Source organism: Oncorhynchus keta, chromosome 25 (assembly GCF_023373465.1).
Source record: "Oncorhynchus keta strain PuntledgeMale-10-30-2019 chromosome 25, Oket_V2, whole genome shotgun sequence".
Classification (NCBI taxonomy): Eukaryota; Metazoa; Chordata; class Actinopteri; order Salmoniformes; family Salmonidae; genus Oncorhynchus; species Oncorhynchus keta.
The window spans coordinates 33611485-33637902 of NC_068445.1; the positions used below are offsets into that span (position 1 = coordinate 33611485).

Consider the following 26418-nt stretch of genomic DNA (forward strand, 5'->3'; position numbering starts at 1 on the left):
TTCGAGGCAAGACTGCACACGAAAATGGGCGTGAATAGTGTTCAGTAGCCTACTCCTGAACTGAAGCCAGATAACGCTTCAACCGCAAGTCCCAAAATAGCATGGGCAGGGCGGCCTTGGAAAAATGAAGCTACCATGAACTGCTGTGATGGCGACAGATCCACCTATAACGCAACAAATAACGAAGGATCATCGAGAGATCAAGAGACCACCCGTAAATGTTCGTCTTGAGGATGTAGAGGACTGTTTGATTTATGACCGACATGGAGTCTCAACTTTCTTCAAAGAGTTATACCAAGACAGGAAATCAGTCGTTATTTTTGTTCGGGTAGGGAATAGTAGGCTATTTTACGGTATATTCACATTACACTTTACAAAACATTTAGACTATCCTACATAGCCTACACTCAGAGGTATTTATGCCGTTGGGGCTAGGTTTCTAAACCTTATATATTGATCTAATAGTTGAAAAGGCTAAATGCTTCTGGCAGCACTGCGCAGGCAACAAAGTAGCCTAGCTAGCGTACTGTTCAGCGCAGTCAGACTAGACAGATTTTGAGGACACGACATGCACAGGTGTTCACTGTTCAAAGAGGGGGAGACTATTAGAACGAATAACAGCAGACACGCTTCAAATTCCTAAAGAAACTCTGTATTTCGACAGAATTTCTTGTGCCACACCTGCAAAGAATATGTGGATGATTTGAGCAGAATACCCGCGGAAGTTCTAAAGGTGAGTGGTGAAGAGTTGTTTTTTCTTTGACGTTTTCAATTTCTAATAGGGACACGTTTCCAATTGCTACTTTCTTCAGTCTATAACTGTCTTTAATGAAAAACATTTGTAGTATTAGATAAACTATCATTTTAATCTAGATACTTTAATAATGTTTACATACTGTTTACCCACTATTCCCTACTCTGACATTTCACGTTCTGACATTTCTTAATTTCTTTCTTTTTACTTTTTGGATTATGTGCGTATTGTTTTTTATTGCTAGGTATTAGGCCTATTACTTCACTGTTGGAGCTAGAAAAACAATAATTTCGCTGCACATGCGATAACATCTCTGAATGTAACTAATAAACTTGGATTTGGTTTCAGTGACAAATGTGACATAGCCAACAATATAGGCTATAACTTGTTATGTCTAACTTGATTAATATTTTCATATATTCAATGCAGGAAGCTGGTCTCAGACTGGTTGTTATTGGACAATCATCTCATCATCATATTGAGGTAGGCATATTCAATGTGTCATTCTGCAATTATGTCAATAATACTTGTAAGCGTCTTGTTTGTTGTGTTGTCGTGCAGTGTCTGACGTGTGTTTTCTCTGTGTGATGTAGTCATTCTGCTCACTGACTGGCTACCCTCATGACATATACGTCGACCCAGAGAGATGCATATACAAAAGACTGGGGATGAGGAGAGGAGAGATGTCTGTGGAATCAGGTGAGACATTCATTCTGTCTTTTGCTGTATTCCTGAAATTGCAATAGTCTACTCTACATAAAAGCTGTAATAAAATTCAATGTAAAATAATGTCTGTCTGTCTGTCTAGCCAAACCTAGCCCTCATGTGAAGTCAGGTATGCTGGTGGGCCATATGAAGAGCATGTGGAGGGCCATGACCAGCCCTATATTTGACTTCCAGGGAGATCCTCGACAGCAGGGTGGAGCCATAATCGTTGGCCCAGGTAACTGCATTGTGCTATTACAGTGTTGTTGATAGTATTAGCTATAGCTTACAAATAGCCTACTGTAGTACATGTGATTCACATCTTGGGCTATTCTGTAGGTTTTATGCACAGTGGTATATCCCTTTAAAAAAATGTATTTGTCTAAAATTGAGTTTGGTCAGTATCCAATATGGCATATGTTGTGAAGATTTTGCTCTGTCTAATAGTGTGCAAATCTGTCATTCTGCCCAGGCTCTGAGGTCCATTTTGCCCATTTTGATATGAACCGGCTGGACCACATGCCCATCAACTGGTTGCTACAGCTGTCCGGAGTACAACACACACTGGACCTCAGTGATAAGCCAAAGATCATTGTTGTGTAGCCCACTTGTGTATCCTGCTTTGTTTTTGTGCCATGATGAAAAACATTAATCTCATGTCAATAGTAAAAAAAAATGTTTTGAATACAAAAAACAGTCAGCCACCCAGGCTTGACACTGTGTTGGAGATGCATGCTTAATTGTCTGATTATAATCATTTACATAAAAATACTTTCTTTTTCACTGCTGCATCTTAGTCATAATTGTCATAATTCAATGGCTGACCAATAGGCTTAGGCTATATATCACCCCATCAGACATCAAGTCCTCTACACATTAATTCTACATCATTCTCTAAAACACCATCAGATGACACCTTCTCGATAAAAGATTGTTATTACATTGTAATAACGTATCAGCCTATTCTATTTAGGCTATGCCAACCTTTATGTGTATTTTTGTTTTTTTATAGTAGCCCAACTTCATTGTGTAGCACTAGTGACTAGTGAGGGGCTGGCAACCTCTTACGTCACAGAAGTCGGATTTAGAAACTGGCCCCGTTCACAGACGTCACCAGAGGAAAAATTGAGGGAGAACGAACAACTGTGTTTCGGATGACACTAGCTAAAGAGCAAAAGAGAGCATCAAATAAAGCACCGTAAACTAGGACAACCCCACTGCAGACAGGATATCTTATTGCGCGATTTGGAGATGCTGGCAGTGCATGCTTAAAAGCGAGAATGAAGCGCAAAAGCGAGAAGAGGCGACCCGAGTCAAGGAAAAAGCGTTTTGCAGCTCAAAGAGAGGAGGCGGAGCCAAAGTCAGATATTTACATTAGTATAATATCAGGTAAGAGACTGGGGGAATGGATCTCGTCGTAGGCTACTTACTCTGTTTAGAGCAAGCTTTGTGCAAATACAATAGGCTACCTGGCCTTGCGGTGTCTACATGCAGATATTAAGATGTGGCTGACTGTTAGACGTACAATTGATTTTCCTGCAGCTGTTTTGACCTAAAATGGCGACACCATCGGTTCCAAATCGCTAACGCATTGAAGTACAGTATTGACTACATATTATCGTTGGGACACTACGTTGTCCGCCTTTTGATGGCATGTCAGACATGACAGCCTGAATGAAAAACAACTCATTTAGAGCTTCTATGATGCAGGCTATATTCCTCTTGTGACTTTTCCTAATCTACATTTGGATGCATTTTTATGCTGCTGCGTAAATGCAGTGACCAATGCTGCAGTCAGATCACATATACCCCAATTTATTCATTTTCGTCTAGGCCTATTTCTATATTGACCATGAGCATCAGAAAAACCCAGAAACCTTTATGACCCCGAAATGAGAATAGGCTCAAATAAATCTGAATCAAAAGGCTGATAATTAGGCTGTTTTTATAAACCGAGCAGCACTAAATTAAGTTGTCTCACTTGTTATTTTTCATTGAGTTTCTTGCACACAGAAACAATACGTCAATTGTAGGCTATTTGTTAGGCTACCTCCTGCATGATAGGCTACAGTCCTGTAGAACCAACCAAACATTATTGTTCTGTTATAGCTTGGTAAGAAAAATTGTTGCAATCAATTCAACACATCGCTTGATCTAACGTGCCCATTCCTCACTTGAGGACTACGTTGGAAGTGTTCCGTCAAAGTAGGAAATATATTTCTATTGGCCAAGCGAAACTAATCTCCTAGCAACGGCTTGGGCAGCGTTCCAATTAGAATCTCAAATGAACTTTAAAAATCCTCAAGCTAGACTGTAGGATGATTGGCCTGCCAACCATGCAACTGTGTAGCGGGTTTACCGTTTCCTTGAACCAATAACGTTACGCGAGAGCGTTACATTGTTGCAGAGGGGGCGTTTATGAGTTTCCTTCGTAACTCGGTTTGAGCAGAGTACGTAGCACCTCTCCTATGCGGGCATTTATTTTTTCGTCGCTAAATCAGTTCACGTTTTATTTGTCATATCAGTATATATTGAGAGATTTCGTTAACTGAGACGGACGGCAGACACATTTATAGCCCTTGCCCAGCAAAGCATTTATGTTAGGCTATTTTTTTTAAATTGTCACACTTTCTATGGTTTCTGAGTGGTAGTCTATACCACATGCAGTTCGCTTCAGTGGAGCGTTTTCATTTCACGAGATATAGAAAATATATTTTGTTTAACCTACAGAGTGTGTATGTTATTGTGCTGGTCTGTGCCTATGACAGACGTTTAAGTTATTATTTAGGTGCGTCTATAAAGTAAAGACAGCAAGCAATTGCCGTTGAACTTGATTTGGTAACTTATTGTTGGCTCAAGTCGCTATCAGAATGACCGAGGACAATGTCACAAGTAAAAGCATTGAAATCGTCAAAGGTAAGTGCTTTTCTGAAAGGAAACAAAACCTGCAGATTGCAGACATTAGTCCGTCGAGGCATTTCCGGGGGAATTTCAAATTCAAACTGACACGTGTGACGTGTAGGATGTGTTACATTTGTTTTGACCATACATTGTCCCAATTAACATACATTCAGTCGTAGCTACGTTGTACGTCTGTTTGACTGTCCATATGCCAAGCAAAGATTTTTAAACCCACTTTCTTGTTGTATATTTTTTTTTTCTCAAGATCAACTGTATTTCGCCATACTGCAGCAGAAGATTAAAAGCACAGCTGACAGACATTTCTTCTGCATAGATGAAGAGCTGTCATATGAGAAGTGGGTACTTTATATTACAGGATGTTTGTAGACCATATCCAAAAGACTGCCATTTGCAGTTCACTAGTATATTGTTTTGAAATCTGCTCAGTCAGTTTTATAAGTCATTTCAGATGCATTATATATTAATATTTTTGATGTGTCTGTATTCTGTAATTCAGAGGTCATCTATAAAAGAGACCTTGGTCTCAGTATGGCTCCCTGATGAAAAGGTTACATAAAACAAAGATGTATTTATTTTTCAATCATGAAAGGGAGTTCATGTTGTCAATTGTATCTTACCTTGGTCCCACTAATAGTAGGCATACTGTATTGTTTTTATGAGCTCTAATAAAACTTCACTATAAAAAGTTTAGAACACTGTCTGATAGAAGGTGTGGTGTATGACTGTTCATCAGCTAAGAGTGAAGTTCACATAGTGAAACAGGCTCTGAAATATGGTTATTGTCAATAAATGTCTCCACCCATAGGTCTTCATCTGGGGCTTAATTTTGGGTAGTGGATTAATTGGTTAAATCAGTTGGTTTAAAAGACCGGTGCAACATTACAGAACACTCTCATATTAATATATAATGTAGATAAGGTATTGTCAAAGAGAATAGGTGGTCATTCAAAAAATAACAATTTTTCTATCCGTAACGTTTTCAATGTTTGACTTTTCTGAATAGTCTCTAATGAAACTTGCCTTTAACAGTCAACCTAACCTGTCTGTGCCTTGTTCTCTCTATCTCTCCCAGCTTCTATGCAGACTTTGGCCCGCTCAACCTGGCCATGTTCTATCGCTTTTGTTGCAAACTCACTAAAAAGCTCAAGGTAAAGAAACTCAACCTCAACACACACACTGACAGAGAACTGACAGTTAATAGTCAACAGTTCTCTCAGCCTAACCAAATAGAAGTTATGTCACACTAGTCAGAGAAGGGGTTAATGCTTGTATATTCTGAAGAGAATGTTGGCAGGGTTTTAGATGTCCAGGCCAAGTAGTGATAGTGATGTGTGTCGTGATGTGCAGAATTCTAAGCATGGCTAACATTGTTATTTTGTTTTCGTTTCACCACATCTGGAGCAGTCATTCACACTAGCAAAGAAGAAGATAGTCTTCTATACCTGTGGAGATAATAAGAAACAAGCCAATGCTGCCTATCTTATTGGTTCATATGCAGTAAGTATTTCTCACTCAGCAGAGAAGTCATACCCGTTGATAGCCCTGAGTCATATTACATGTTACCGTACACTAAAAGTGCTTGTGTATCTTCTTTTAAAATGTTGCTATCCATTAGTAGTTTCTCCATAATACTGGCCTGTTTGTTTCAAGGTGATGCATTTGCAGAAGACGCCAGAGGAAGCCTACAGTCTACTGGTGTCCAGGAACTCTACCTATCTGTCCTTCAGGTACACACACACTGAAGGAGAACTTCACAGAGTGAGGAACTTCTCAAGAGCACATGTTAGAAAGTAGTGTCTATGACAATTGATCAATGTCATTAAGTTTTTATCATGCTGTGTGGAGCTGTAATTTGATATGTATTTGTACCTTATAAATAGTGATGCTCCGATATTTTCCTTGTTTAAAAAACGATGCCGATAACCGAAATTTACAATTTTATTGGCCTTTGAAGCATTCTAGTACAGTTAAATAGTTAAAAATCACACATGGACCACCGGTTTAAAGCACTGCATCTCAGTGCAAGAGGCATCACTACAGTCACTGGTTCAAATCCAGGCTGTATCACATCCGGCCGTGATTGGGAGTCCCATAGGGCGGCGCGCAATTGGCCCAGCATGGTCCGGGTTTGACCAGGGTAGTCCGTCATTGTAAATAAGAGTTTGTTCTTAACTGACTTGCCTAGTTAAATAAAGGTTACACACACCACACTGACCAAAAAGTTATTTTGTTGGCATTTATGTATGTTCCCATTACCAGTAAAACATAATCAAAACCTATTTCTTTCACTTACTTGCTGTGCTGTTTCATTGTTCATTTGTTCAGTCGTTTCATTTTCAACCAGGATTTCTATGGAACGCTGTTTAGGTCTTTGCTATGGAACGCCGTTGGGTCTTTACGTGTCAAAAAATACTATTTAACACAATTTGACGTGTCAAATAAGCTTGTTGACCAATCAGGACCTGAATATAACTGCACGTCACATTATAATTTTAACGGGTTCATACATTTTTTACGTAGTTATTACACATTGATCACACTATCACTCGTATTTCATATGTCACAACGATTCATCGATACATATCGTCATTAAAAAAAAGCTAGCTTGCTTATGGATGCAAACAATGTTCTTCCCCAAAAAACATAGCAAAACGACAATCTGTTTCCGTAGCTATAGTTGACTAGCTAACTATATAGCTAGGTGTCATCTGAAATAACCCTAATTTATAAGACAGTTATTATTTGATTAATGGTGGTCGGACCCATCTATGTGAAGCTAGCCACAATAAGGATTAGCCACAATAGTAGCTAATCCGATCCAAAATTAAATCTAGAATCGGCTTCCTATTTCGCAACACAGCCTCCTTCACTCACGCCGCCAAACATACCTTCTTAAAACTGACTATTCTACCGATCCTCAACTTCGGCGACGTCATTTACAAATTAGCCTCCAACACTCTACTCAGCAAACTGGATGCATTCTTATCACAGTGACATCCGTTTTGTCACCAAAGCCCCATATACCACCCACCACTGCGACCTGTATGCTCTTGTCTGCTGGCCCTTGCTACATATTCATCGCCAGACCCACTGGCTCCAGGTCATCTATAAGTCTTTGCTAGGTAAGCTCCGCCTTATCTCAGCTCACTGGTCACGATAACAACATCCACCCATAACACGCGCTCCATATCTCACTGGTCATCCCCAAAGCCAACACCTGCTTTGGCTTCCTTTCCTTCCAGTTCTCTGCTGCCAATGAATGGAATGAATTGCAAAAATTGCTGAAGTTGGAGACTTATCTCCCTCACCAACTTTAAACATCAGCTATCTGAGCAGCTAACCGATCGCTGCAGCTGTACACAGCCCATCTGTAAATAGCCCATCCAATCTACCTACCTCATCCCCATATTGTTTTTATTTACTTTTTTTGCACACCACTATTTCTACTTGCACATCATCTGCACATCTATCACTCCAGTGTAAATTTGCTAAATTGTAATTATTTCGCTACCATGGCCTATTTATTGCCTTACCTCCTCATGCCATTTGCACAAACTGTATATAGACTTTTTTTCTGTTGTGTTATTGACTGTAGGCTTGTTTATTCCATGTGTTACTCTGTGTTGTTTGTGTCGCACTGCTTTGCTTTATCTTGGCCAGGTCACAGTTGTAAATGAGAACTTGTTCTCAACTGGCCTACCTGGTTAAATAAAAGTGGAAAAAAATAGAAATTGTGGCCTTTGCGGTTAGCCTTAAAAATAAAAGTAGGGCATAATTCTACTATATGTAATAATTTGCATTACTGTTAATTACATACTTTTATTTTGAAAGCAAACCGCAAAATCCACTTGTGCCTAATCCTTATTGTGGATATTTTCACAACACATAGCCTGGTGCGGTCAAGCCTCACTAGCCCGATGAAGCTAGCTGGCTGCTTATAACGTTATCTTTGGCCAACAGAGTTAAGTAGCTGGCTACATATTAATTTTAATGAACTCAAGTTCAATTTCAATAGGTGAACAACAAGTGGCAACCTAGCTAATACTTCCTCACAACGGTTCCTAAATCATTGCTAAGAATAATGAAAATGACTGCAGGTTCTACTGATCATTGTTTTCAGGTTGGTTGTATTTGTGCTAACTAGGTACCAAGCTAAAGCGAGCTTCCCCAGAAGTTGCGGTCGAACAAGTTATACTTTATTACCAACGCGGTATTGTAAACACATGGTTTGTGTCCGGTGTTTGCTTGTTTGCAGACTTTTTTTGTACAGCTTTGACAGTGCTGCTGTATCTTTTTTGACATGCAAAGACCCAAACGGTGTTCCATGGTATGCATGTCGTGAAGCTAATAGCAGTGACGCTATTACTGTGTTAACTCCGGTAGGGCAACATCTGAAAAATAGAGCACTTGGTAGTGTGTACCGGTGCTTGACCAGCCGGTGAAAGCCAACATCTCCCACAACAGAGAATGGTTGATTGTCAAGGGCAATGAAATCCATTATCTTGGCTTTAATGGATTTAGCCTTTGAGTTGTCTCGTTGAAATTGTGTTACTCTTTCAAATGACTGCTTGACTGCTCGATCCACACAGCAGACATTGTGGGCTAGGTTAGGAATGCTGTGTTGCACGTGAAGCGCATCATTTTCCGTGGCGTCATTACGTCATGTATGTACGTTATATAGGTCTGCACGTCAGCTTTGACATCGGTTTTGCACATCAGGGTGTTAAACTAGACATCGGCCAATACCGATTGGAATTTTTAGATAATATCGTCCGATTCCGATATGTTCACTGATATATCGTGCATCTCTACTTATAAATGTGGTATGAATGCTTTAAAAATATGGAGTTGATTTGGATTGTTTCTGGTTTGCTTTAAACAGAGATGCCTCTTTTGGAACATGTATGTACAATCTGAACATTCTAGACTGCCTGCGCGCCATATACAAGGTACACTGCTTCAGTCAGTCTGATGTTAGACTAACAAGTTAATTTGCAGCAGCACAGTTATGACATTTAAGAAATATTGCGTTATTTTATTTGGAGCATTGAACTCTTAACTTCCATTAATTTTCTCTTCAGGCTCTGCAGTTTGGCTGGCTTGATTTCTCCCAGTTTGATGTGGAGGAATACGAGCATTATGAGGTACGTTTTCATTATCATACTTCAGAATGCAAGTTGATGAAACATCAATAAGTGATTCATAATTCTGTCCACATCTCTTTTTTGCAGAGAGCAGAAAATGGAGATTTCAACTGGATTATTCCTGGGAAGTTCCTAGCCTTCAGCGGCCCTCATCCAAAAAGCAAAATAGAGAACGGTATGTGAAACCCTCCACATTAGCTTTCTGCAATCTGAGATGTAAGGACATGCTGCCAAATTGGGATATTTTCCCTACTGAGAATGACTGGGAAATGACCTCCCTTATACTGTGTAGAAGCCTATACTTGCAAAGTGGATATCGAATAACATGCAATATTTCAGTCACAGACCGTAATCAAATAATTGTTTGTTTTACAAGTATACACTGTGCGTACACTTCAGCTACACATCTGTGCACAAATATGTTACTTCAGGTGTACAGATTTTTTTGTATGTATTTTTTTTCAATTACATCTTTCTACAAAACCCTTGTTCTCTCTTCAGGTTACCCTCTCCATGCCCCCGAGGCCTACTTTCCTTATTTCAGGAAACACAACATCACAGCCATCGTCCGTCTCAACAAGAAGATGTACGATGCCAAGCGCTTCACTGACATGGGCTTTGAGCACCACGACCTCTTCTTCGTGGACGGAAGCACGCCAAATGATGCCATCGTCCGGAAGTTCCTCAACATCTGTGAGAATGCAGATGGAGCTATCGCTGTTCACTGCAAAGGTACAAGACCTCATTATGTTATCCTTTTATACCATCTGGAGTTGAGTGGAGGCCATATTTCCCCAAAAATGTATAGGCCTCTGTCCCAAACGAATGGGAAAGATTTGCACGAAAAGTCTGATCAATAACTATGTATTTAACCAACGCCAACATTTTTCAGCGGGTCTGGGACGAACAGGCACTCTGATAGGCTGTTACATGATGAAGCACTACCGCCTGACTGCGTCTGAGGCCATCGCCTGGATGAGGATCTGCCGGCCAGGATCAGTCATCGGACCACAACAAAACTTTGTGGAAGAGTATGTGTCTGATTTTTATCTAGATTCAATCCATTGTTGTGATGGATTTTACTGGATTTTTTATAGATCAGTGGTCACCAGGGGAGCCACAGGCATGCTTTTGTTCCAACCCAGCACTAACGCGCCAGATTCAACTCAAGTGTTTCAGTTCTGGGAGCTCTTTGATTGAGTTGGGGGTCAATTGTTGATCAGTAACCAATTTGTTTGTAGGGAGATGTACAACTTGATTGCTGTTTTTTCTCACGATGCTGCAGTAAGCAGATCAGCTTGTGGTCGGAGGGAGATGTTTTCCGGGAGAAGATGAACGAGCAGGAGAACGGCAAGCTGGCCGTCACCAGAATCCTGTCGGGGGTTGATGATATCACTATCAACGGCAGCAACAAAAGCAGGATGTCCATAAAGGAAGAGGCAGAACTGGTGAGAATTTTAACTGGTTTTATTGGATATGCAGAAATTGAATATACCTTCACATAAAGAACGGAGGGAATGGTAAGCAAATGTATTCGTCTCCTTTTCTTTTTTTACACATTCTTTGAATGTTTATCTCCCTCTTCTATCTTCCTCAGTATAGTGACGATGAGGAGAGGAATGGCATCACCCAGGGTGATAAACTGCGAGCCCTGAAGAGCAAGAGGCAGGCGAGAACAACTACAGGTTCCCTTTCGTAAGTCTCCGATCTGCCTACAACTCCCACCATGCATCACACTGACTTGTTTCGGGGGGATAGGAGCAGCCTGTGTAGTCAGTTTAGCCAAGTCATTTTGATGATTAGAGGAAGTTGAGGTTTCATCTGGATTATGACTTGAGATCCTTTGATATTGTTGTAGGGTGTCCTTTTCTCAGGTCATTTCATGCCCCACCATGCATTCTTGGGTGACAAGTATTTGATTTTTGCCTCAAGATAGCTGGCCCATTATACCCATCTACTATGGGTTTCTACACTGGTTTGGGATGAATGGAGTTTAGCTTAGTTTTACAGCTTTAATTACCTTAATATAACAGTCAGATTGTTCTGTTTGTACCATGTATTTGGTCTAGTAATCATGGCTTATTTTCCACTGACTGCCTCAGAACCATATCATATAGCTGCCACTCAGGATCCTAACACGAATTGATTGTTGATTATACTGGCTATGTTGAATGACTGAAAGTAGTCATTCAAAGTATGCCTAGTAAAGTATGCATAGCCCATGTGGGCTAGGCATACTTTACTATTTTAATGAGTGCCATATTTGCAATTTAAAGGGTCCCATGTTGGCACATCCAATGAGAATCCAAATGAGAATGTTGTTGTTGTGGAACATTTGGTGCCAACATGGACAGTTTGCAGGCAACTGTGTACACCTATGGCTGTGGGTTTTGTTATCCCGTGGCAGGCAAGCAGTAGTACATTGCTGGAGCCTCTTAGGCATCGTGTGGCCAGAGTGCTGTCTGGAGTGTCTGCATTTTAAAATGTAGCAGAGAGACAGAGGGTTGGAAAAAACACAGAGAGAGAGGAAGTGAGGTTTTGTATAATGGAGGTAAGTGCATGTCACTTCCTGTCTGACTAGCTTCCTCTTCCTGTATAAATTGTGCCATGCCAATGGATGTGTGGCTTTTGGGTGACCGCAGTAAGATAAAATAGGCAGTGGATGGATGCATAATGTGATTAATGATTTTGGCCACCTGTTCTGGCACGTGCTGCTTTGATCTGCACAGGCTAGCAAGAGTGAGAATCCACTGTAGGACTACTTGTACTATTGATGTGAGACAGAATGTGGTTTCTCCATCATGGACACACCAATATGCTCTGAGATGCTGTGAATCGCAGGCCAAACCTTACACTCCTAATAAACTGAATCATAATCTAGCTACCTATTTTTTTATTTATTTTTTTCTCACCTCTGTGAAAGGGACTAAAATGCACATTGCAACATTGACTGTGGGCACGTGTGATCTGTTTTTTTTACCAATGCACGACTAAAAGCATGATGTAACCTTTGACATGCATGGCCTCTGTATTGTATGTGTGTAATATGTATTAAGTGTTGGGCCGGGTTGAATATAAAATGCTGCAAATGTATATTTTTCCATTGTGTTTGTGACTGGGCACTGACGGGGGAACTGTTCAAGCCTGGCTTCCTCCTGCTTAAAAGTCCTCTATTGAACCAAGCTCACATCTGTCTTGGAAGAATCCCTCGGACTCTTGTGGTAGTAAAGGTTCGAGCACCAAAGGCTACTTCTGTCCCTTGTACTCTTGTACTCTTGTCTTTTGAATTATATTGCTCTTATTGCCAGTAAGTCTCAATTTATATCCTTAATTGACCACTATCTGCCACAGGCACCTTTACAGACTTATGAGAGTAGCCTACATGTGATTGTGACATGCCCTTGGTGTTCTCTGTGGGACAACATTTGGCAGATTTTTATTTATTACTTTAATAAAAAAGAATTAGGTGATTTGTATTCTCACACACATTGAAGTCAATCTTCAGGTGTGTAGGCCTATATATATCTCAGCAAAAAAAGAAACGTCCTCACTGTCAACTGTGTTTATTTTCAGAAAACGTAACATGTGTAAATATTTGTAAGAACATAACAAGATTCAACAACTGAGACATAAACTGAACAAGTTTCACAGACATGTGACTAACAGAAATGGAATAATGTGTCCCTGAACAAAGGGGGGTCGAAAGCAACATCTCAAGAGATCAGTCAGGAAGTTAAAGCTTGGTCACAAATGGGTCTTCCAAATGGACAATGACCCCAGGCATACTTCCAAAGTTGTGGCAAAATGGCTTAAGGAGAACAAAGTCATGGTATTGGAGTGGCCATCACAAAGCCCTGACCTTAATACTATAGAAAATTTGTGGGCAGAACTGAAAAAGCATATGCGAGCAAGGAGGCCCACAAACCTGACTCAGTTACACCAGCTCTGTCAGGAGGAATGGGCCAAAATGCACCCAACTTATTGTGGAAGGCTACCTGAAATGTTTGACCCAAGTTAAACAATTTAAAGGCAATGCTACCAAAAACTATTTGAGTGTATGTAAACTTCTGACCCACTGGGAATGTGATGAAAGTAATAAAAGCTGAAATAAATCATTCTCTCCACTGTTCTGACATTTCACATTCTTAAAATAGGTGGTAATCCTAACTGACCTATGACAGGGAATTTTTGCTAGAATTAAATGTCAGGAATTGTGAAAAACTGAGTTTTTAAATATATTTGGCTACGGTGTATGTAAACCTCTGACTTCAACTGTGTGTGTGTGTGTGTGTGTATGAAGCTATGACTAGGCTTATATATGCATCGTGTCTTTGAATTCAGTCTTACAGAACTAGAAGCAAGCTTTCATGTTTCCCCAGTTTTAAACCACTCTTAGGCCTATACCTCTGCAATTATAGAAGATGGTAGACTCTGAAAGGTGCTATTATCACTGCATAGTGTCAAAGGCCCAGTCCACCGTTTGGGAAACACTTTTAGCATGCTGTGGAAAACAAGTTGTCTAAAATCAATGCCAGAACTTAGGTGAGGCTTGAGTAGTTAGTGAAAACCTTGCAGGTACCCCTTTCTGCTGTGGTGTAATGTGAAAAGGCTTTACTTGTTAGCCTGGTTCTGCTATTGAATATGTAGCCTGGGTGCCTAACAGTTTCAGCATGTAATAATACCACTTTCTTACTTTTGTCAAGCAAGACAATCAGATGGCTTTAGTAGAAAGGGTCTGTCACCCAGGCTAGTGGATGTGTAGGACTCATGACGGGGCGTTTCTGTTGGCTGTGCCTGACCCAGTCCGTGGGGAGGAGAAAAAGTGAGATTCTCTGTCTATCCTTCCTTTCTCTCTGTCATGTTTTTGTTTCTGTTCTGTTTGTTGGATGTTTTCCCCCTCCTCCTTTTAGATGGTTGGTAGCCATGCTGCTCTCGTCCCTGTGTAGCCTTGCCCTGTGGTGGATTGTGTATGGCTTCCCTTCTTCCATCCTGCATTTCTGTATAGACGGGTTAGGATTTCACTGAGCTCTCCTGCCAGTCTGTCCCCCAAACCCTTCCCCCTTCTGGAGTCTAACTGAGAATGCTGTAAGTGTATCCCTTCCTTTATTTACCCCCTCCTCAACACCAGTTTATGTGCCTGGCCCTGTCTCCCGCCCACCATCCTCACCTAACTTTACACTTCTAAACCGGCTACATGTTTGTCACCCCCCGGTTGCAAAGGAAGTTTATGTTTTTGAAAATGAGGAGGGCAGGAATCACGTTTCGATCTGTTATTTTTAACGCTGTGTCCTCCTTGGCTGACAATGGTTGTCCTGAGGTTTAACTTTAGGTACCACAAGTAATAACCATAGCCTTTACATTTCACTCCTTGAATCTCTGTTTTGGAATAATGGTTCCCTTCGCTGCAAAGCCAATGCAAATCCCTTACACACACCACTAAATGTTGCACTTCAATTAATTTATCAAAGGAGATATTTATGAAATGAATAATTAATTGCCCTAATGAATCAACTAGCTAATATTTTACCTCTCAGGCCTCCAGAACCTGAGCAAACAACAATGCTATTATTGCCTCACATTCCACTTGCTTTGCGTCAAACTTTTAAAGTTGGGGATAACTAATTTGAACCTCTCAGAGCCTTAGGTTAATGAATGAGGGTCCATTGCATTACAAGAATAATTAAATGTACATGGATCAATGATCTTAGAATTCTGGAATATTCTGCAGTTGCTGCCTGTTTGCTCTCTCCCTCCCACCTTCAGTCTTGGCATCTCCTCCTGTCTTTCCCCCTCGCTTGCTGTTGGTGTTGAAATATTGTGTGTGTTTGTGTTTATTTACAGACAAGAAGAGAACAAGATTCACACCAGGTCCTCATCGCAGTCTTTAAGGTACTTAAACACATCCTGAATGTCTCACACACTCACTTTTTAAATACATGCCCGTTGAGCATCACCATTAAAGTGTGAGTTGTGTGTCTGCTTCAGGATTCTCCTGCAGTCTAGTGGGCCTGATGCCTCAGACAATAGGAAGAGAACCAGAACCTCGCTGCCTGCCAACAGTGTGGGGGGCAGGTTAGTGGCAATGTCTCCAATGAGCCGTCCTAGAGAATTCAAACTACTACTTTCATTGACATGATTTATGTGAAAGTTTATATTGGGGGTGTGTAACTTAAGTTTTGGCTCGGGCACTATTTCTCATATTTACTAGCTGTATATTCATATTAAATGGCTTGCATTGCAACTCTTTGTTTACTCAGTCATACAGAAAAGAGTTGACACGTGTGTAAAGTAAACTGGACAGAACCAGCCATAGCCATTCATGGTTCCAATAACCCATTCCCTCCTCTCCGCCAGCTCCCCATGCAGCTCCAGACTAGCCAGGTCTCTAGGCAGCATGCATGTAGTGGCCAGCGACAGAGAGCCAGTGTGCTGTGAGTCCAGTGGCTGCCATAGAGACACAGCCAGCAACACAGGCAGCACAGGCAACCTACCCAACCTAAACATGCTGCAGGCCCCTCAGAAGGCAAGCCCACCTAGCCTCTCCTCAATCTCTTTCTCTGGGCTCAACCTCATTCTCTCCTACTCCGTTGGTCCTCCACATACCAAGGTCTGCTTAACTGAGTCTTTTGCATTTCACATGACCTTCCAAAAACGTTCAAGCTCTCAACGCTCCAGCTCAAACACTTGGAATACTCTCTGCAGCGCTTCACACTCCCTATGGCTCCGTGCATGTTCTATTAGAATTGCTGATCCAGAAGTATGACTGGCTATAGCTTCTTCTGGACTTTACTGCTCACACGGTCTCCTTGCTTTCAGACACTGGCATCCTGTCATAAGCTGTTTGGGATTCTGCTGACATGAATCATTGTTCTACAAGGGGAATCACGTGTCCCTTTCCTTTCCCTTGTTTTCTTCTTTGTAATTTCCCTCTTAACAGACGCACTGTGTCCAGAGGACGGAAAACTCGATGTTCTTTACAATCAATGCGCTTTACGAGACTATGGTATCTATTTCCTTTTTCTATCCTCGTCTCACTGCTCTGTTCTATGCTATTGTTAGTGTGCAAAATGTCTCCAGTCAACCTCTTCTCCTTTTCATTTAGTCCTTTATTACTATTATAATGGAAAGACTGCATGCATAGTCAAATCTGGCACATTTTTGTTTACCCCTAGGGTCTAATGAATAGAAGCTAATGTAGTGTTATTGAGCATTTTGAGGTGTATGATTTGTATGTCCCATTTCTCTCTTCCTGGGTGTAATTGTGTGCTTTCTGTCCCTTCAGTCACTCCATACCCAAAGCTAGAGCTCCTCTACTGCGCTGAGCATGAGGTTCTGGAATTCTAAGGGAGTACAGTCTACCTGCAGCTCCTGCAAATGGAGATTTTTGTTTTCATTTCTTAAGAGGGACTGGGTTTATTTTACTTGAACCAGTCCAGTCAATTGCTGATTTTAAGGGATGTTGATGAGGAAATGTTTTTCTTCCCATTCAATCAGATGTAAACCATGTTCAGTTAGTTTGGAATTAATTTGCCATCCCTTTTTATTACTATATATGTATGTATGTATGTATGTATGTATGTATATATTTCACTGTTTATATCATGAAACAAAACTGTGTCCTGGCCATAAGTAGTGGGAATAGTGCCATTTCAAATGTAACTGCCAAAATAAAGGAAACCTTAAGTAACTGAGGGATTCAAAGTATATTGAAAGGGGGGCAGCTAGCTTCTGTTTGCTTCACATTCCAGCTCACAGGCTGACTACAATGCTTGCGTGGCAAAATAAATGTAGAAATCTATATTATTCAATTATTGCACCCACACTGCTCAGGAGCATCTGTGTTGCCATGGGCTAAAATAGAAGTCAGTTCTATTTGTGACGCAGATCGCGCTGCAAGTCCTGCCTCTCCCATCTCCTATCTCCTGATTGGTTTATAGAAGCAGGTACCCATGTACCATCTCATTGGATATACCCACGTGACTGAAAGACGAACGAGGTCAGTGGCATTAATGCACCTAATTTATGAACGTTGCCAATCGCAATATAAAGTCAAAAAAAGCCTAGGATGAGAGATGACTAGAAACTATTCAGTTGACCGTTTTGTGTGGATTAATTGTCGGAGGAGTGGACCTTGTGCATTTCAGGTAGAATTAGGACAAATTAGCTAGCTAATAAATAGGACAAATTAGCTAGCAAGCTAAATTGCCATAAATGTTTAATGCTTTTGACCTGTCCCCAAATTTTATGTAATTGGTTCAGTGTTTTGATATTTTAACCTGTGTGTCGTGATCGCGTTTGGTGTGGGGCGACAAAATACATTTATGCACGATGGCGCAGGCGCGCATCCGGTTTGGGTTCCGTGTTAGCCGTGCAGGAGCGTGCGTGGGTAAATTCACTGAGGAAGCCAAGCCAGGGGAAAAAAGCCATATTACAACCTATGTTGTGATAAGTGTTTGCTTTTAACCTATTCGTTCACTAGGCTACCCTGGGGCGGCAGGGTAGCCTAGTGGTTAGAGCGTTGGACCCCAGAGTTCAAACCCCCGAGCTGACAAGGTACAAATCTGTTGTTCTGCCCCTAAACAGGCAGTTAACCCACTGTTCCTAGGCAGTCATTGAAAATAAGAATTTGTTCTTAACTGACTTGCCTAGTTAAATATATTTTTTTAAATACACCGTGATACAGTGCATTCGGAAATAATTAAGACCCCTTCACTTTATCCACATTTCATTAGGCTTATTCAAATCTACACCCAATACCCCATAATGTATTAATTACATAAGTATTCAGACCCTTTACTGTGAGACTAAAAATTGAGCTCTGGTGCATCCGGTTTCACTAATCCTTTTATAACAAACATTTATCAAGGGAGGCCAAATGCTTGCTGGCATCAAATTATAAAAATACATGAAATAAATTATTTTTGGGGGGGTCAAATATTTGGGGAAGCCTGGCATTAAATATAAAGGTGATGACACAATGTTTGAGGGAGGGAATCTATTTCATTGGTCCTAAACTTAAGGCTCAGACAAGTATTAGTGGAGTTGAGTCATTCATTGCAGCATAGTGCCTGGCTAAAAGATGAGCCACTTCTGGTTATCCCGAGTTGGAAGTTACCTCCTCAAACCAGGCACGTAGTATACGCCTCAGGTTTGAGTTAATTAGGCAATTTAAATACCCAGTGATTTTGAAAGAGGGGTCTCAGCGGGTGTGCGTGTCTGTCACCAGGTCCACTCTTGTAGAATCTATGCCCAGGCACATTGACACCATTTGGGTGGTCCTATAAAACACTTGAGGTTCCTTTATTTTGGAAGTTACCAGTACATAAGCGTTGCCTGCTTGTTTACGTTGAATGTTGCCAGACTAACATCTTATTTGCTTGTTGACAAAGGTCCGTCAGCACTAGGCACCGCTCAGATTTAACCTTTAATGAGAAGTTGTGAAAAACCTAGCTCAAGTCAATTCTTGTTCAAGAGGGCTGTCTAGTCTAGGCGGTATCTTTCTGAATGTTGCATATAGGAATGTAACTAGTGCCACCCTGAATATCTGATTTGCCTGAATTTCTATGCCCTTTTACCCAGTGAAGCATTTCATCTGTATTTTTGTTGAGATGCTGTACTTAACTGTAAATAAGTCACATTTGATACCCTGAAAACATTTGATTTGTACTTTGTAAATATTTTTGTACTTGTGAACCATACAATCAGAAGTATTACAGAAAAATAAGTCCTAAAGGGACACCTCATTCGTGATTATCATGCACATGGCGTATACCAGCTTTGAAATAAAATCCCACCACTTGTACTCACCATTGTCTTATTCTAAAAATTACATGTGACAAACTGAACTCTATTGGACACATGACTAGTGCCAGTCATGGTTTTCCAAGCTTTGTACTTAAATCTTACACTTAATTGTGCTAGACAAAAGCAGAGAACAGGTGTAGATAGTTTATCACAGGAGAGAATTGTTCAGTGTCTGCAGATCATAAAGTCACCACAGAACACCCTTAACTGGTAAGATGCAAGTGTGTAAAGCACAAGACAGATTAACAGGAACAGCCTGCCGTTCACAGTAGGTCACACCTGGGTGTCGAACAGTAGCTATTGAAAATGTAGAATCATTGGAAAATTGTAAGAAAATGGACTGCCAATATTCTGTCTGGGGCAGGACACCCTTACTGTTGGGCTGTTGTGTCCTTAAGAGGAACAGAGTAAGACAAGACACAAGCCATCAGTGCATTCACAGGTCTTATTGAACATTGCTTCAGTCAGAATCCAAGCCAGGAGAAAAAAAACAAATGTACACAAGACCAGTGTGTTGTCATAGCAACAAACCAAACAGTGCTTATTAGAGAGCAACCCATTTCACAATCTCAAGGATTAATTGTATTACAAGGAATTCCCTATATATAAAAAGGCACACTAAATTCCCAAAATTGTGTTAGATTATATAGTGAGTAACCTATCTCCCCACAGTCAATGCAGGGAAGTCATCAGGGTCTTCTGGGTTTGGGGCTAGGACGTAAGCCTGGAGAGAAGCACAACAGGACATTAATACAAGTGGGACAGGATAAATTGTTTCATGCTTCTGTAATAAGTTCTAACAAAATGGTCAGATTATTTATTTGTAATTAGTCATTGTATTTCATTTTAAAAATCATGTTTTTACCAGGAAATGGTCAAACTGTTGCCAGCAGCTTTCACTTCAAAATAAAACTGGTCTGTATAGAACTCAAAACACCCTGCCCTAATGTAACGGTTTCCAGCATCAAGTCTAAAGGAGAGAAGACTTACCCTTTCAGTCACCCCCCCTCTCTCCCCCCTGCCTTGTCCCTTCCCCCCTCGGCTGGGGCGCAGCAGGCTGTCAAAGTTGAACTCCACGTGGGAAGTGATGTCATTGGCAGACCTGCGCAGACTGGAGAAGTGACAGTCCTCTTCCTGTTCCTCCACAGACACCACCTTCAAGTTCTAGGAGAGGAAATGCCAAATGTAGACAACAGAAACACGTCAACTTTAACAGAAATAAATGCCAAATTGTTTATGAATGTACGGGTCCTGCCAAAGGTCAAGATCCACAGCTCTAATCTGAAGTGGTCATTCACCTCAATGCGTTTGGACTTGTGTATTACTCTGGCCTTGGAGGGCACCTTGCAGTCCAGTTTACGGAGGTTAAACTCCACCTTGGGGCGACGCCGCTCCTGCAGGGCCTTCCACTCGTCCAGAGACATCTCCATGGCAACTTGGACCACCACATCCCCCTCCACGTCTGATAGGCTGTGATGAATGGCAGGGATAAATAAAACTGCTAAAAACAAATAAACCTGTTGCACTGTGCATCTTCCCAGTATCTATCAATGTTGTTATCACCCCCAAAAGTTGAGTTGTTGTGGAGGTGCGGTGACTCACTGATTCTCTCCCGCCATCTCTGCTGGCTGTTGGCCGGCCTCAGGTGGGATGCCTCCTGCATCAGGCTTCACATTCACCCCTACATCACTATAGATAAGATCGTAACCATGCTAAACCATCCATCGCTAGGATTTATAATGTAAAAGAGTCAACAGGTTTACTATTGTAACTTCTCCATGTGGTAGTAAACGCACCCCCTGGAAATAGGGTCTTGAACACAGCCCCTGTTCCAGGACCCACGTCCTCCTCTCTTCTCCTCAGGGGAGACAACTCTGAAAGACAAGAAAACTTCACATTTACCATGTGGTAAACAATGACATTACTTTTACACAAGTCTCATTTGCAACATTGATAAGCACTCACGTTCCACTGTGGCGTTCATATTCTCTCTTGCCCCTCAGGTTGAAGCTACCGGTAGTATCCATGTTTCTGTAGCCGCCACCTTGAACTTGGCCATAAGCATAATGAGCTGGCCTGGGAGAACATAAGTGGAGAAAGTTAATCAAGGTCCTAATGATGGCCATATGAGAACATAAAAATAAAAAATTCACAAAGTAATGAAATAAAGTTTCATTTGAGCATGGCATTTGTAGTGTCAAAATTGTAGGCTTCTTTGGCCAAGCTCATAGGATAGCCACACCAGGAAGGCGATGGAACAAGAGAATGTTCCATTTGTCACGTCTCCACAGAAAGGGGACCTACTTCTGGATGGAGTACTCCGGTGGGTGTTCCTCTTGGTTGGTCCTGCATTCCCCAAGAACACCTCGCCTTGTGCCACGCTCAGCCTCCACCAACCTTCTGGTCTCATTCTGGACCCCTCCCCCTCGGGCAGACCACTTACCACCTGAAAACAGAGATTGAAATGGAATTGTCAAATTTGTCATGCATCATCGAAGGCAAATTTACTGTAGACAGTTTGAGTGGACAATAACATTGTATGCCAATATATCATATGCCAATATATCTAGTCTACTGAAACATTACCCAATTGTTCTGCCACTTATTCTGAATTACATTGACGCTGAAAGCACCTAAATCAACTGAAAGCTGGATTTACACGATTTAGAAATAGGACTAGGCAGGCCTGACTACCAGAATTACGCAGTGGCATTAAGTTATTGTCAGGGTAGAATCATAGCGCCCTCTGCTCGTCAATGCAACCATACCGTGGTATAACTTGTGGAACGGTCAAACAGGAAGGAATCTGTTAAAAATTGTAAATAACCAGGTTGCCGAAAAAACGCATACAAAGTTGTAAAGCGGCTGAATAAGAAACTGCCATTTCATAATTCACTCACCACGTTTATTCTGAAAAATGTCTGTCCTCACTCTGGTAGCCTATGGACAAGCATTAAGAAAAACTACGAGGGTAGTCGATGCCTATTCGGCAGCTAGTTGGCTAGGTGAATTAATCATGCTACTTTGTATGCGTTTTTGTCAGCAACCTTGTACCTTACGAAGTTTCTGTAACAGATTCCTGTTGGAACCTTACACATTATACCCACCCACCCCAACCATACCACAGGAGAGACTTGCAGTAGGGTGCATCTCTATAGTCTGCTGCAGCGGCATCCTTTCCCTTCGGCAGGGAAACTAGAGCGGCAGGGAGCGTTGGACTAGTAAGCGGAAGGTTGCGAGTTCAAACCCCGAGCTGACAAGGTACAAATCTGTCGTTCTGCCCCTGAACAGGCAGAACGACAGAGGCAGTCATTGAAAATAAGAATTTGTTCTTAAATGACTTGCCTGGTTAAATAAAGATACAATTAAATAAAATAAAAATGTATTGACGTACATTGACTCGGAACCAGGCTTTACCAAACTTTCTTTGGTGTCGAGCTAGTAGCCATTTCATTAAATGAATCCATGTGCACTACACATAATTTCCCAATTTCCCTTTGACAAGCGCTTTCATTAGCTAGCCAATTAGGCAGTGCCAGCCATTAGTTAACTTTGCTAACTAGCCTACTAAACTAGCCACCTGCCTGTTTCATTTCCTGGCAGGTTGTCTTCTCGGTCGGCTAAAACGGGGACCCGCCGATCTTTCTGGGACTCTCTCTGTCCAGGTTTTTTGGGCTTCACCGTCATTTGGTTTGCTTTCTTTTTCTTCTCCTTCTGTACCTCGGCATGTTTTATAAAGTCGAACGGGTCGGCATCGTCATCCACAAGCTGACAGAAACGATTCGCCACCATACAACCGTAGTCGTCGGGGAGCATTGCTGCATTTTCGGAAACGCCAATCAACTTCAAAGCCATGGAAATGTAGCTTGCTAATTTAGCTACAACACAGTACTCATAAAGTAGCGAATATAGTTAAACTGCTGAAGTCAACCCACACGTTGTTAAGGTATAACGAGCATTTTACACGAACTTGCTAAACACCAAGTAATAATAATAATAATAAATAATAATAGTAAGCTCATATAGTTTGGTCGTGAGTTTAAATGGTTCACGTGGGGAACTAGAAGAGACCTCGCCCATGTCTGTTTAATATTCATGACTCTTAAAGGAGAAGTTTTCTTTTTTTACAACCATCTCTATTTCTCCAGAGAGGACAATAATCAAATAAATAATTCGTAATCTGAACATAATAATGATCTCATGATCACAACATAACAAAAGTTGTTTTATCAAGATCATGAGATAAACTATAAATAGGAGTGGACATATTGATGACAGCAGTGTCATAGTCACTGTGTTGCCCAAAGTCGGTCCTGGGCACCCAGATGCAACATTTTGGTTTTACCCAAAGACTACACAGCTGATTCAAATAACCAACTCATCATCAAGCTTTGATTATTCGAATCAGCTGTGTGGTGCTATGGCAAAAAAACTAAATGTGCACCCAGGGAGGCCCCAGGACAGAGTTTGGGGAACCCTGGATTGGAGCACATAAACTCATCAAAAAAATAAATGTCCCTTTTTCAGGACCCTGCCTTTCAACGATAATTCGTAAAAATCCAAATAACGTCACAGATCTTCACTGTAAAGGGTTTAAACACTGTTTCCCATGTTCAACGAACCATAAAAAAATTCATGAACATGCACCTGTGTAACGGTCGTTAAGACACTAACAGGTTACAGACGTTTGGCAATTAAGGTCACAGTTATGAAAACTTAGGACACCAGAGGCCTTTCTACTGATTCTGAAAAACACAAAAAGAAAGATGCCCAGGGTTCCTGCTCATCTGTGTGAACGTGCCTTATACATGCTGCAAGGATGCATGAGGACTACCGATTTGGCCAGAGCAATACATTGCAATGTCCGTACTGTGAGACGCCTAAGACAGAGCTACAGGGAGACAGGACAGACCGCTGATTGTCCTCAGAGTGGCAGACCACGTGTAACAACACCTGCACAGGATCGGTACATCCGAACATCACACCTGCGGGACAGGTACAGGATGGCAACAACAACTGCCTGAGTTACACCAGAAACGCACAATCCCTCCATCAATGGTCAGACTGTCCGCAAAATGCTGAGAGAGGCTGGACTGAGAGCTTGTAGGCCTGTTGTAAGGTAGGTCCTCACCAGACATCACCGGCAACAACGTCGCCCATGGGCACAAACCCACTGTAGCTGGACCAGACAGGACTGTCAAAAAGTGCTCTCCACTGACAAGTCGTGTTTTTGTCTCACCAACGATGATGGTCAGATTCGCGTTTATCATCAAAGGAATACTGAGGCCTGTACCCTGGAGCGGGATCGAGGTGGGGGGTCCGTCAAGTTCTGGGGCGGTGTGTCACAGCATCATCGGACTGAGCTTGTTGTCATTGCATTCAATCTCAATGCTGTGCGTTACAGGGAAGACATCCTCCTCCCTCATGTGGTACCCTTCCTGCAGGCTCATCCTGACATGACCCTCCAGCATGACAATGCCACCAGCCCTACTGCTCGTTCTGTGCGTGATTTCCTGCAAGACCGCAATGTCAGTGTCCTGCCATGGCCAGCGATGAGCCGGGATCTCAAGAACTGGCAAATCTGGTGTAGTCCATGAGGAGGAGGTGCACTGCAGTGCTTAATGCAGCTGGTGGCCAAACCAGCTACTGACTGTTATTTTTTTATTTTGACCCCCCCCCCCCTTTGTTCAGGGACACATTATTCCATTTCTGTTTGTCACATGTCTGTGGAACTTGTTCAATTTATGTCTCAGTTGTTGAATCTTGGTATGTTCATACAAATATTTACACATGTTACATTTGCTGAAAAATAAACACACTTGACAGTGAGAGGACGTTTCTTTTTTTGCTGAGTTTGCTGAGTTTGTTCTAAGTAGCCATGTGCTTAAAGGCCTGGGCCTTCTTATCAAAGCTCCAGCAATACAATGGCAAAATGAGGAATTACAAACTGCACCTGTTACACCATGTCTAGATTTTCATAACATTTTCCCACCATTTGTGGCTGAAATGACAAGTGGACTGTAACCTACACTACTGTTCAAAAGTTTGGGGTCACTTAAATGGTGTTTTTGAAAGAAAAGCAACAATTGTCCATTAAAATAACATCAAATTGATCAGAAATACAGTGTAGACATTAATGTTATAAATGTCTATTGTAGCTGGAAATGGCAGATTTTTTTTATGGAATATCTACATAGGTGTACAGAGGCCCATTATCAGCATCCATCACTCCTGTATTCTAATGGCACGTTGTGTTAGCTAATCCAAGTTTATCATTTTAAAAGGCTAATTGGTCATTAGAAAAACCTTTTGCAATTATGTTAGCACAGCTGAAAACTGTTGCGCTGATTAAAGAAGCGATTAAAACTGTCCTTTAGACTAGTTGAGTATCTGGAGCATCAGAATTTGTGGGTTCGATTACAGGCTCAAAATGGCCAGAAACAAGAAGATCTTCTGAAACTCGTCAGTGCCTAGGTCAGCATCCCAGAGTCACCTCTTCACTGGTGACGTTGAGGTGTGTGTGTGTGTGCGGCTGACTCAACACTATACACATAAGCTACTACAGTGACTGAAATGACTGCAACACTTAACAAAGCGCTGCAGTTAGTTTCAGAATGGGTGGCAAGAAATAAGTTCGTCCTAAATATTTCCAAAACTAAAAGCAATGTATTTGGGACAAATCATTCACTAAACCTTAAACCGCAACAAAATCTTGTTTTGAATAATGTGGAAATTGAGCAAGTTGAGGTGACTAAACTGAATGCAAACAATCTTTCCAACACTCCCCCACGATAACCACCAAGCCACAGTGTGAAATAGAACATTGTCTTCCTCTGATCACATATCTCCACACAGTTTGGCGAACAGGCGTGCGAGCAGTGGATGTCGTTTGTTGTTTACAAACTAAGTTACCTGCTGCAGTATACAGTCTCTCCAAATCCTGTGCTCAGCTCTTTTGCCGCCAGTTGCTCTCGGTGTATCATACAATACATCCATATGGCAGAGCGAGATCTCTACATTACTCCCTTTTTGTTTACAAGGCCCCACTTCATAAACTTCTGTCTCATCTAACTTTGCTGTTGAAGTATA

At 41.5% G+C, this 26418-nt stretch overlaps 3 protein-coding genes across 10 annotated transcripts; 2 read left to right on the top strand and 1 right to left on the bottom strand.

Moving 5' to 3' along the window:
* Positions 1 to 2248, top strand: prxl2c (peroxiredoxin like 2C). Its single transcript, XM_035736490.2, has 6 exons — positions 1 to 328; positions 665 to 733; positions 1184 to 1237; positions 1348 to 1453; positions 1563 to 1697; positions 1932 to 2248. Exons 1-6 carry the CDS (start codon positions 149 to 151, stop codon positions 2060 to 2062), a joined length of 675 nt encoding a protein of 224 aa, XP_035592383.1. The 5' UTR covers positions 1 to 148; the 3' UTR covers positions 2063 to 2248.
* Positions 2249 to 2551: 303 nt separating this feature from the next.
* On the top strand, positions 2552 to 19327 carry LOC118358542 (dual specificity protein phosphatase CDC14A-like). Of its 7 annotated transcripts, none has more exons than XM_035736485.2 (17): positions 2553 to 2848; positions 4626 to 4716; positions 5454 to 5529; positions 5786 to 5878; positions 6032 to 6108; positions 9264 to 9330; positions 9463 to 9525; positions 9613 to 9700; positions 10027 to 10257; positions 10418 to 10556; positions 10811 to 10973; positions 11123 to 11220; positions 15367 to 15414; positions 15511 to 15597; positions 15880 to 16048; positions 16463 to 16528; positions 16808 to 19327. In XM_035736485.2, exons 1-17 carry the CDS (start codon positions 2740 to 2742, stop codon positions 16826 to 16828), a joined length of 1686 nt encoding a protein of 561 aa, XP_035592378.1. In that variant the 5' UTR covers positions 2553 to 2739; the 3' UTR covers positions 16829 to 19327. The 7 variants fall into 7 exon arrangements, with proteins under 7 accessions (XP_052335085.1, XP_052335087.1, XP_035592378.1 ...); XM_052479124.1 differs by lacking the exon at positions 2553 to 2848 and adding an exon at positions 3775 to 4375; XM_052479125.1 differs by lacking the exon at positions 15511 to 15597 and having other exon boundaries at positions 2552 to 2848.
* A 429-nt stretch (positions 19328 to 19756) lies between these two features.
* On the bottom strand, positions 19757 to 23393 carry LOC118358544 (intracellular hyaluronan-binding protein 4-like). 2 transcript variants are annotated; one of them, XM_035736491.2, is made up of 8 exons: positions 22914 to 23393; positions 21634 to 21775; positions 21295 to 21405; positions 21126 to 21203; positions 20932 to 21018; positions 20628 to 20799; positions 20320 to 20493; positions 19757 to 20053 (listed from the first exon to the last, which is right to left on the bottom strand). In XM_035736491.2, the coding sequence occupies exons 1-8, from the start codon at positions 23182 to 23184 to the stop codon at positions 19988 to 19990; spliced, it is 1101 nt and encodes a 366-aa protein (XP_035592384.1). In that variant the 5' UTR covers positions 23185 to 23393; the 3' UTR covers positions 19757 to 19987. The 2 variants fall into 2 exon arrangements, with proteins under 2 accessions (XP_035592384.1, XP_035592385.1); XM_035736492.2 differs by lacking the exon at positions 22914 to 23393 and adding an exon at positions 22452 to 22677.
* Positions 23394 to 26418: the final 3025 nt, after the last annotated feature.

Bases quoted from the DNA above. Each gene is read 5' to 3' on its own strand.
- LOC118358544 (XM_035736491.2), bottom strand. From the start codon at position 23,184: ATGGCTTTGAAGTTGATTGGCGTTTCCGAAAATGCAGCAATGCTCCCC. The intron at 21,406-21,633 runs GTAGGTCCCCTT...ATGTTCTCCCAG, and splicing joins CCGGAGTACTCCATCCAGAA to GCCAGCTCATTATGCTTATG. The intron at 21,204-21,294 runs GTGAGTGCTTAT...CTTGTCTTTCAG, and splicing joins TATGAACGCCACAGTGGAAC to AGTTGTCTCCCCTGAGGAGA.
- LOC118358542 (XM_035736485.2), top strand. From the start codon at position 2,740: ATGAAGCGCAAAAGCGAGAAGAGGCGACCCGAGTCAAGGAAAAAGCGT. The intron at 9,701-10,026 runs GTATGTGAAACC...TTCTCTCTTCAG, and splicing joins AAAAAGCAAAATAGAGAACG to GTTACCCTCTCCATGCCCCC. The intron at 16,049-16,462 runs GCAAGCCCACCT...CCCTCTTAACAG, and splicing joins TGCTGCAGGCCCCTCAGAAG to ACGCACTGTGTCCAGAGGAC.
- prxl2c (XM_035736490.2), top strand. From the start codon at position 149: ATGGCGACAGATCCACCTATAACGCAACAAATAACGAAGGATCATCGA. The intron at 1,454-1,562 runs GTGAGACATTCA...CTGTCTGTCTAG, and splicing joins AGAGATGTCTGTGGAATCAG to CCAAACCTAGCCCTCATGTG. The intron at 1,698-1,931 runs GTAACTGCATTG...CATTCTGCCCAG, and splicing joins AGCCATAATCGTTGGCCCAG to GCTCTGAGGTCCATTTTGCC.